Source organism: Bombina bombina, chromosome 4, assembly GCF_027579735.1.
Source record: "Bombina bombina isolate aBomBom1 chromosome 4, aBomBom1.pri, whole genome shotgun sequence".
Lineage (NCBI taxonomy): Eukaryota > Metazoa > Chordata > Amphibia > Anura > Bombinatoridae > Bombina > Bombina bombina.
In genome coordinates, this window is record NC_069502.1 from 624,490,204 (window position 1) to 624,502,397 (window position 12,194).

At 35.7% G+C, this 12,194-nt stretch overlaps 1 protein-coding gene across 1 annotated transcript in view; it reads left to right on the forward strand.

Moving 5' to 3' along the window:
• Positions 1 to 930: 930 nt before the first annotated feature.
• Positions 931 to 12,194, forward strand: part of PHACTR2 (phosphatase and actin regulator 2) — a 435,085-nt gene continuing 423,821 nt past the window's right edge. Inside the window, exon 1 of the mRNA XM_053710646.1 lies at positions 931 to 1,037. Within this exon, the coding sequence (XP_053566621.1) occupies positions 1,025 to 1,037 (13 nt within the window). The 5' untranslated portion in view covers positions 931 to 1,024. The remainder of the gene's footprint in view (positions 1,038 to 12,194) is intronic.

The following is a 12,194-nucleotide window of genomic DNA, read 5'->3' on the forward strand; positions in this document are numbered from 1 at the left end:
TTAGTGCACTTCAGAATATGTGATGATGTTTTCTGTTTTCACTGCTTTACATATGTTAGTAAGTTCCAGCAGTTAGTTTATTTGTGGTTTATCCCTCATAGATTTTGAAACCAGTCTGCTCTGGAGATAGTTACTTATGTCAATGGATGTACGTATGAATAAATATATATGTGTGTGTCAGAAAACCATAACATAAAAACATCAATAATATTAAAAGCAAATATAAATAGTTCTTCCCACTTACATGCAGCAGCCTCCTAGATGAACCTTCCATTTGTCATATATATATATATATATATATATATATAAATATCTGTTTTAATTTTATAATGAGTTAAAATGAATGTCCTGAGTTTCTGCCTCATATTTACATACCATTGAGGGTCATTTAGTACTCTCAAGGCAAAACCTTGACATCAGATATGTTTGTAAAATCTTTCTTATTGAATTTTTTTAAATTGGCCTAATTTTCTTCATTTGTTTATTTAAAAAATAATTCTATGGGGAATTAATCTCTATGAAGATGCTAATGGAACAACTGTCATCTCTAGAGCTGATTGAGTTAAAACTTCTGCAGAGTAAATTGCCCTTTTCTTGGCCATTGCCTCATACCTCAATGTACAGATTAACAGCATGAGACTGAACGCACTTTTTTCATCATTAGGCTATTAAGTCCTCTGGTTTTATCCTCCAGAAACCTATGTTTAGCACTGACTTCTCTATGATAGCACAGAGAAGCTGACTACATCCCCACCCTCCCCCTACACTGGCTCAGAATAGAACTGAATCCATGGGGCTTCATGTACCTACTCAATAGGCTCAGACTGCCTTAATCAGCCTATAATGGAGCTAATGGCTGTTTTGTCATCCTTGGAGATCTAAATTTCCTGGTGTTTTGTCTGCGGCAGAAGGAGTGAACACTGCATAGGTTGCAAGTCACAGGGGAAGGACAGCCTGACCCATTAGGGAGGCACAGGCATCACTGCAGCTGCTCTGCACTACTAGGATACTTGAGGAAACACAGATGGACAATGCCGGTAAGCTGAACTGATCTCTGTTTAGCAATAATATAGCAAAATATAGCTTTGTATTTCCTTCCCTGCAAAAGTCATCCCTAAGAAATGTCAGCTGTTAGATTTTTCTCTTGCCATTTTAATAGAGAACATGTTTTACATGGGACTAAGAACCAACCTGAAAAGTGCTTTTGAGAAGCATTTTTATTTGAAACCATTGGCTGCTACATAATGCACTGCTGCCCTTCCTGGCAACCAAGAGGTTAACCTATTGATTGCAGCCCTACAGTGTGTGTGTTTGTAGCTGGAGCCTATAGCATAATTAAAGACAATGAACATGAACTCTGGGTAAAATTGTTTGCTATTTAAAGAATATGCTTGATTTGTGTATTATACATTGAGAACTGACAAGGGGATGCTATAAGGATTAGAAAGTTCTGTGATATAAAAATAAGTATGGGGCATACCTGTCCATTTCATTGTTTTACTGCTAGGACAGAAATTACAGATTCATTTCGACTGAGAGGAGGAAAAAATATTTCTATGTAAGTGTGGTAATGAGAACACATCCAGTGTGTGAGAGGTTAATGGCAGACATAAAGTTTATATGGTAAATTTACATGATGCATGTGTGTGCCAGATGTCATACAAAATAGTTAGTGTATGTGTGTGTGTATGTGCATGCATCTATGCAGTATGTATGACTACTGTGTGCGCAGCATCTATTAACAAACATGTGTATATATGTATGTGTCTATGCATGTGTGTGTATATGTATGTGTGTTTGTGTGTGTGTATGTATATGTGTGTTTGTGTGTGCGTGCGTGTGTGTATATGTATGTGTGTTTTATTTTAATGCAGCATCTATTAACAAACGTGTATATATGTATGTGTCTGTGCATGTGTGTGTATATGTATGTGTGTTTGTGTATGTGTGTTTGTGCATGCGTGTGTGTATATGTATGTGTCTGTGCATGTGTGTGTATATGTATGTGTGTTTGTGCATGCGTGTGTGTATATTTATGTGTGTTTGTGCATGCATGTGTGTATATGTATGTGAGTTTGTGCATGTGTGAGTGTATATGTATGTGAGTTTGTGCGTGCGTGTGTGTATATGTATGTGTGTTTGTGCGTGCATGTGTGTATATGTATGTGTGTATATGTATGTGTGTTTGTGCGTGTGTGTATATGTATGTGTGTTTGTGCATGCGTGTGTGTATATGTATGTGTGTGATTGTGTGCTCATGTTAATGGCAATTATTCAGTATTAGTGTGTTAGCCAATATTATAATTTGTGCTTGTGCATACATATTACAAATAAAATGTTCAATATATGTTACAGGAACATGTAAAATGTGTGTCAAAGGAAAATTTGCAGCAGGTTTAGAGAACACCTTCCAATATTTGTCTAGCAAATAAGGGAAACTCTTCTACTACATGTATTTATTTAAAAATAAAATTTTCAGTATGTCTGTTCTGTATATGCAATAATAATATTTATAGTGAATAAACATTTTAATATATTTATTCAAGAATCATGAATGATGTGTACACTTTCTCTTTGCCACTATATAGCAGGTTATATAGCAGTATTAATGTTTTATGATTAAGTAAACCTATTAACCTATTAATTAGATTAGCCTATCTAAACACAATAGCACCATATTTTGCAGCTAGATTGTACTATATTAATTAGGTTATGACATATAATATTTGTACAATATAAATCAGAAGTAGGTGGATGTAACTGAGTATATATTACTTTGGGCAGACCGTTCCTTTAAAGGGTGACAAATGAACATTTATCCTGCAGCCAGTGTTCCCTCATTGTGCAGTGTTTATATAATAAATGTACTAGTTTAATGGAAATGCACTGCTTAAGTGGTACAGTAGTTAATGTAGTGTATAAATAGTGTTTGCCTATAAGGGCAATCTATTTAGTTGCATAATGTACTGTATATAAGATATCATATAGTGTGCAATGCCATGTTTTATATTAGACATTATTGAGACAGTTACCTCTGGAACTTGAGCCAGGAGTCAAAGACCCTAGTGTAAGGGAAGAGAGAGAAAGCAGGGTCTTAAAGGAACAGTAAAGCCAATATTTTTAGTTCATGATTCAGATAGAGAATGCAATTTGAACCAACTTTCCAATTTACTTCTATTATCCAATTTTCTTCCCTTGGTACCCTTTGTTGAAAAGCATACCTAGCTAGGCTAAGGAGCACAAATATGCCTTTTCTCATTAGCTCGCTTAAGGTTCAGCTAACTCCCAGCAGTAAGTTAATTAGAAAGTTGTGTAGAATTGTTTTCTCTATCTAAATCATGAAATAAATATTTTGGATTTCATGTCCCATGAAGGCATTAACCATGCAGGCGTTATGCTGATAGGAAAATTCTGCAAAAACAAACACACCTTGAAATCAGTGATAGAGGTAGAAAACTATTATGGATAGTTGATTATACTTGTGAAGCTCATGTATATGGGACTGGTAACAAATGCTTTCTCTGAGGTTTACCTCACCTGATGGATTGATCTGGGCCTGGTTCATGAGGAGGTTGGACTGCAGGAATCATCCCATGTTGGCAAGAAGGTTATGTTGAGAATAAGCAACATTTTTAACTTTTGTTATAAACAGTTGGTTATTAATAAAAAATAAATCTGTCTGTGACCCTTGCACCTAATACTCTGAGCTTGTATTGTACATAGGTTGTGGGGTGGAACAATAAGGGCCAGATTACTAGTGGAGCGTAAAATTGGGCTTTCACAAGCGTTATATTTGCCCTTGACTCATAATACCAGCGCACGGAAATGTGCACTTGTATTATAGGTATTTGCAATGCGAGCACAACCTCATGTTCACATAGCATGAAAGCTTTGCGCTCAGGAGAGCGCACTTCCATAGGCTTCATTGGGGGCCTCGTTCTAATGCCATCATACTCTGCACAGAACCTAGCGCAACAAAGGGGTAAGTAGACCAGCCATGGGCAGCAAATGTAAAATATATATGTATATGATTATATATTTATGTGGTTATAAGTGTATATACACATATTAACACATAAATATATATGTACATAATCATATATATTTGCAGTTTTAATACAGTGCCCATAGACCGCAATGTAAAGGCACTTTTCAGTGCCGTTTTGTTTTTTTCTAACACCCCACAACCGCTCACTTTAACCCCTTATAACTGCTTTGTGCAGTTATGTTTTAATTAAATAAAGATGCTACTATTTTCTGTTTTAATAAGGCACACTACACTGTATTTTGGGGTCTGATCTCTGGTTAATTTTCGGAGCGCTAATTGCTACCGCAAGCTCACAGTAGCATTAACCACCCACTTGTAATGGCTGCTTATTTCATGTGCTCCCGTAAACAGGCGAATTTGCCCATTTACGGGCACACTTGTAAGCTAGCCCTTATTGTTCTTAGTTTACTGGAGGGTAGTTCATTTAGACTTTAGTGGAAACATCTCTCATCTATGGGTCAAGAGCAATAACATTTGTATATATTAATCTCATATTATACACTGTTGTGATCAGTTTTCCAAAATGTCTTCTGCTTTTGTAGAAAGTGAATAAATATGGTGACTAAATTATGTATTTTTGCCACTTTGAATTGGAAGGATAACAGTGGTCTAGAAGGATGCAGAAAGCGTGTGATGATTCTGTAGAACATATAAATGCTTTGGAGGAAAGGAAACACTATTGTGTTAGATAAAGGAGAATGGCTATTTTATTTATGTTATCTTCTAAAACATTTTGGATGGCTTTCATTAATAAATGTACCTTTTTACCAGGGATGGTTTTAGATCTTACAATGTTTATACCCTCTCTCAACTGTCCTGTATAACTAAGGGTAAATGTCCTATAGTTGGCATAGAACTTTTACCCTAAAATATATATCTATACCTATCTATCTATCTATCTATATATACCTGTGTATATATACATTTCTCAATGATGAGGGCACTCACAGGACTTAATAATAACGAAATGTTTTATTCATCAAAGCATTACATCAACATGTATTAAGGTCGACGTTTTGGCTCAAACATAAAGCCATTTTCATGACCATCTAAAATATAAACAATACAATATGTTACAATATCTTTTTACTAATAATACTTGGTGACTATTTAATTATAACATTTACAAACCCTAAACCTACATCCCTATTAACTTTTATCCACAATGAGTTAATCCCAATGGGATATTCCTTAAAATGTTACACGCATTGCATTACAGAGACCAAATAACGATTTTCGCATTAACATACTTAATACAGTAATTGTCGTTAGATAACTGAAACACTGGTTTGTTGTATCAGACTTTAGCCCATCCAAAAATTAAAGGGACGCTAAACCCAAATTTTTTCTTTCATGATTCAGATAGAGCATGCAATTTTAAGCAACTTTCCAATTAACTCCTATTATCAAATGTTCTTTGTTCTCTTGCTATCTTTATTTAAAAAGCAGGAATGTGATGCATAGAAACCGGCTCATTTTATGTTGAGAACCTGGGTTATCATTGTGTATTGGTGGGAAAATGTAATCCTCCAATAAGCAAGCGCTATCCATGGTGCTGAACTTAAAATGGGCTGGCTGCTAAGATTTACATTCCTGCTTTTAAAATAAAGATAGCAAGAGAACAAAGAAACATTGATAATAGAAGTAAATTAGAAAGTTGCTTAAAAGTTAATGCTCTATCTGAATCACAAAATAAAAAAATTGGGTTCAGTGTCCCTTTAAATCATTTTTCAAACATAGTATTCCATCTAGTTATGCTATACGATATTGATACACATACCTTAAAGCTTCAATGTTACAAACTCGGCATCTAGACCGCCATTGGAAAAAGCTGTTTATCGTATGTGTGAGACGGACTTTTAATCAAGCCACACATTTCTAATTGGTTAACTCGTCATATGACACTCAAAAACGGGGCGTACATACAATATTCCGTAATTTATGTATACCGCTCACGCATAGGAAATGAGCATTATCACTTAAAAAGATACAACATTGCCTTATGTTAATAACAGAAACAATTCGTATGCATAACATAGCAACAAAATACGTTATTCGTAAGATCTTAAAACATTATCAAGTCAAATAAATTTAAATAAAGCATACATGCTAAATATTGAAAACTTTTTACATAGGATCTTTTTACATGGTGGATCCATATACTTAATAAATAACTCTTTCGAAACAAGTGTGCCTAACCTATGTATCTATTGGGTTTCCCTTTTGAGTTATTCTTCATTCCCTATTGCCACCCCTTCTAAGTGGGGGAATCCTGTTAATCACCATAGATCGCAACATAGCTACAGTGTGACCCATTTCTAAAAAATGCCTGGCTACTAGCTGATCACTTCTTTTTTCTTTTAATGCTGACCTGATTGCACTCTTATGATTTGCTAATTTCTCTTTAAAGGGGGTACTTGCTTTTCCAATATAAAATTTACCACACGGACAGGTAAGGAAATAAACAACATAATCTGATTTACAGGTGAGCCTGTGTCTGATGGTATATTTCTTAGATGTGTGTGGATGACAAGATGTGGATACAGAAAATAAGGTATTACATGTATATACACACATATGTGTGTGTATATATACATATATAGTATATATATATATATATATATATATATATATATACATATATATATATATACATATATCTATATATAAGACTTGTGCATTCTGATCCTTCTTTAGGATCCGAATGCGGAAATAAAGGCTATTAGGCTCTTTTCGGAGTCTTATTAGTTCTGGTGCAAGATCAACACGTTGAGATCTGGATTTGCACAAATCTTAATGTGTTGATCTTGCACCAGAGTCAATTCAGCTCCAAAAAGAGTAGAATAGTGCATTACTTCCGCAATTGGATCCTAACAAAGGATCAGAATGCACAAGTCTAATATATATATATATATATATATATATATATATATATATATTGATTGGTGGTTCAAGTGAACAGAGGCACTCGCCGTGTTACAAATGTGCTTTATTATCTCATACGAGTAAACGTTTTCGGGCTGTGATGCCCGTCATCAGACTCCTGAAATGGAAAAAACAGGATCCTTCAAGCGGGACTTTAAGAACTGTAAGTGGATCGTCGGGGGTTAGTGTTAGGTTTTTTTAAGGGATTTTTGGGTGGGTTTTATTTTTAGATTAGGGTCTGGGCAATGTAAAATAGCTAAATGCCCTTTTTAAGGGCAATGCCCATACAAATGCCCTTTTCAGGGCAATGGGTAGCTTAGGTTTTTTTAGAGTTAGGGTTTTTATTTGGGGGGGTTGGTTAGGTGGTGGGTTTTACTGTTAAGGGGGTGTTTGTATTTTTTTTCAGGTAAAAGAGCTGATATCTTTGGGGCAATGCCCCACAAAAGGCCCTTTTAAAGGCCATTGGTAGTTTATTGTAGGCTAGGGTTTTTTTTTTATTTTGGAGGGGCTTTTTTATTTTGATAGGGCTATTAGATTAGGTGTACAAAAAAAAAAATTATAATTTGGTTTGTTATGTTTCGTAATTTAGTGTTTGGTTTTTTTGTAACTTAGTGTTGATTGTTTTTTGTAATTTAGTACTTTTAATAAGGTTTAATTCTATATTTAAATAATTTTAGTAGGGTTAGGTTTTTTTTAATATGGAATTTAGTTTATTTAATTGGTAGTTTTAATTTAATTGTATAATAGTTAGGGTAGGTTAATTAATAGTTTAAAATTAGTTTATTTTCATTCTACAGGTAAGTTTTAATTTATATTAAGATAGGGATGTTTTAATTTTAATTTAAGGTTAAGGGGTTGTTAGGTTTAGGGGTTAATAGCTTAATTTAGTTTTTGGCGATGTGGGTGGTTGACGGTTTAGTGGTTAATAGGCTTAGTTAGTGGTGGTGATGTGGGAGGCCAGAGGTTTAGGGGTTAATAAGTTTATTTAGTGGCGGCAGTGTCGGGGAGCGGCGGAATAGGGGTTAATACATTTTATTTAGGTTGCGGCAATGTCGGGGGCATCAGATTAGGGGTGTTTAGACTCAGGGTTTATGTTAGGGTGTTAGGGGTAAACGTAACTTGTTTTCTACCATAGAAATCAATGGGGTATATTTCATTGTCTTGCAGCATCGAACATAAGCTTTCGGTGCTTTCAGACTCCTATTGATTTCTATGGCATCCACGGCCTCAAGGGTGGCGGATTAAAAACCAGGTACGATGTGTCGGAATAGCCACGAGCGTGCCTGTTAACTATATGATAAATGGGGAAAAGTGTCAAATAGAGCCGAATGTGTATTTGGAAAATCTGTAATGATGTAAGCATCGATCTGCGTCGGATTGAGATTGCAGGATCGTATGTTACGTCACAAATTTCAACATTTGCCGGTCTTGAGGCTTTGATAACTAGGTTGTATCAATCTCGCAACAATAACGATGCGGTATTCTGGCAAATTTTCGGTTGACACTTTGATAAATAGGCCCCTATACATTATCTAGGCATCAACATTACTCCAGACATAACAGAGCTATTCAATTTAAATTATCTTCCATTACAAACTGATACCCATAGGTTTTTAAAATCATGGAACAAACAGGGCCATCTATAGTGGATCGGTCGTGTAAATGCTGTAAAAATGACAATCCTCCAAAAATACCTTTATCTATTCCAAGTACTCCCACTAGACCTACCCTTTCACTATTTGACAGCACAACAAAAACAAATAGGAACAATTATATGGTCATATCACCGACCAAGAGTAGCAAAACAGACCCTATACCTAAGCAGGGAGGATGGCGGCTGAGGAATTTCCAACCTGACTAACTATTTTAGAGCTACTCACCTGGCACATATTGCGGCAATGAACCATAATAACCCTTTCAAACCATGGGTCCAACTAGAAGCTCTTCTCACCAGTCTTCCTTCCTTGGGCAAGATATGCTGGATTCCTAAAAGATACAGGCCAATAACATGCACCAATAACTATTATGTAGCAAGCACACTTAAAATATGGGACAAAACTATCCAATTAAATCACACAATCTCAAGCCAAATATCCCCTCTCACCCCACTCTGGGGACACCCATTGTTCCTTTAACCCAAATTGACACAAAAAAATTCCCATAACTGATCATTTACAACAACTACCAATATCTACATTGTTTAAAGACGGACATTTTCTAACACAAAATGACCTACAACAACATATGGGAACACCTTTCAGTGGTTGTATATCTTCAAATTTGTCACGCAATTCAAATAAACCCACATAAACCAAATTTCATTAGACCCAACACACCATTTGAATCCTTTAGTATTAACTCTCTGTTAAGAAAGTCTCACATCTCAATAATTTATAGCATGCTTAGAGGCTCCTTCCCAACACATAAACCTCTATACATTACTAAATGGGAAAAGGAACTGCAAGAAACCTTTACAGAAGAGCAATGGAGCAAATTCTCTAAATCGACCAAGAAAGCATCCATCTCCCCAATCATTGTAGAACTCAACTACAAAATTCTATCAAGATGGTACTTCACACCCCACCGACTCCATAGCATCTTCACTGGTGCCTCCTCACTGTGCTGGAGACAATGTGGCGAAATAGGCACTCTCTCCCATGTCTGGTGGCATTGTCCACTGGTAAAAACATTTTGGGAAAACATCACCTCACACATGAACTCAATACTAGGCACAACACTCAAACTTCGTTTTTCCATAATACTCCTTAACTCCCCCCTCAATCCCCTGTCTATATCGTAGGAAATTGTTACAATGTATGATAAATTGTGCCAAAAGATTAATACCTAGATTTTGGAAAAAAACTACAACACCCACCTTACAATTGTGGCTAAAGGAAGTGGATCATGTTCTCTCTCTAGAAAAACTCCTCTATTACTTTCAAGGTAAAGCTAATTTTATCTTAGACATTATATTTGTATAGGACTAGAAAACAACAATATAACCTGAAAAGTAGCTTTGACACAAGACCTTCTTCTCATTTCCCCCTCCTTCCCCTCCTCCCCCCTTCTTTATCTTCTTTCCTCTTCTATTTTTCCCTCACTCTAGACATATCCTTTATTCCTTTACAGTCACACGGCTGCGCTGATTACAGTGTTTGTATTTATGTTACCAACAGTGACTGTAATTTGTATTTGTATTTATATTTATCTTTGACTACAAACCACAAATGTTATGTGATAATGTTATTCATGTTTTGTTAACTTTTTAAAAATTGAATAAAAAACAATTTAATAAAAAAAAAAGTTGCTTTAGAATATATTAAAAACAATGCAGCAGTAATTACAAAATACCCCCTTTGTAATACATACACAATGCTTATTTGGTAGTTTTAAATTAACGTAATGCTCAGATAACTGATATATTGGGGACGATTTAACATGCAGTAAATGCAGCAGTTTCCGCGCGAGCCATGGGGCTTACCAGAAACATAAGATCGCTGCTCCTTAACTTATCCACCACCTCTGAGGCGGTAGAAAGCAATCATTCCAATCAGATACGATCGGGATGATTGACACCCCCTGCTAGCGGCGATTGGCCGCGAATTTGCAGGGGGCGGCATTGCACAACCATTTCACTATAAATGCTTGTGCAATGTTAAATGCTGACAGTGATGTTGGACAGACAAGATTCTTTACAGCGGATCATGTCTGCCCGCATCTTAATAAATCGGCCCCTTAGGATTTACCATCTATGAAATATTAAATTATAAGCATGAAACCCACTTCTAATCCTAATAATATTTCAGATATTTCAATACTGCTATGAAGAAATTTTACTATAGGTATTATTACAATATTAAATTGCTATTATACATTACCAGGTACAAAGTTTATATTCAGGAAAACAGGTCTCTGTGTCTGTTGGGCCTACATGAGTGTATCATTCAAGCAATAAGTTCCTTTAGTTAACTAGGTAGACTGGTTTCACTGTCATACAGGAGAGTACATCCACAGTATAGAAAAAAAATCCTGTAGTAAGAATGCCCTTCAAAGTTTGGCCAGTTGGGTTTTTTTTTTGTTTTGTTTTTTATTTAAGTGTTGGGGCCTTTTTTTGTCTCTGGCCTGGCTCCTCTCTCCTTTGCTAATCATCCAGTGGAAATATTTAAGGTGTGAGCGACAGCTCTCATTGATTTATGTTCTGACCTCCTGGTGTTAGATAATTTCCTTAAAAGGACAATCAACTCCAAAAATATTATTGTTTAAAAAGATAGATAATCCCTTTATTAACCATTCCCCAGTTTTGCACAGCCAACATGGTTATATTAATATACTTTTTACCTCTGTGATTACCTTGTATCTAAGCCTCTTCTGACAGCCTCCTTATCACATGATTATTTATTTATTATCTATTGACTCATTAAAGCCAATTAGTGCTGTGTTGTGCACAACTACGGGAGTGAGCACTATGTTATGTATATGGCCTACATGAACTAGCAGTCTCCTGTTGTGAAAAGCTATTAAAAAAGCATGTGATAAGAGGCTGTCTATATTGGCTTAGAAACAGGCAAAAATGTAAAGGTTTAAATGTTACAAAGTATATTAATATAACAATGTTGGTTGTGCAAAGCTGGGGAATGGGTAGGGTAGTAGAGGCATTATCTATCTTTTTTAAACAATAACCATCTTGGTGTAGACTGTCCCTTTAAGGTTAAATTGTAGTGGGGCAATATTCAAGTTTGGCCATTGGGTGGCGCAGCCCTGTGTGAGGAGTTAATTTTAGATAAAACAAACTCTTTATTTCTCTATACCTCATAGCATGACGCATTGGGTCATATATTTCCATACAATTTCCTATTTATGTTATATATAAAGTACTGGGCCAACATTCCTTATGTAGAAAGTTTAACTTTTATTTATGTATCATAAAAGCAGATTTTAAAAATTACAAACCGGTAATATAACATTTAGAAAAATCTTGATTTATTTCAGAAAGCACATCAAAATATATAGAATATATGGGGTAGATTTAACAAGTGCTGGGTGGACACGATTCGTTGTAGTGAATCATCTCAACCCGACATCGCTAAATGCCAACAGCATACGCTGGCGGCATTTAACATTGTACAAGCATTTCTTGTGAAATGTTTGTGCAATGCTGCCCCCTGGACATTCGCGGCCAATTGGCCGCTAGCAGGTAGTGTCAATCATCCCGATCGGATCG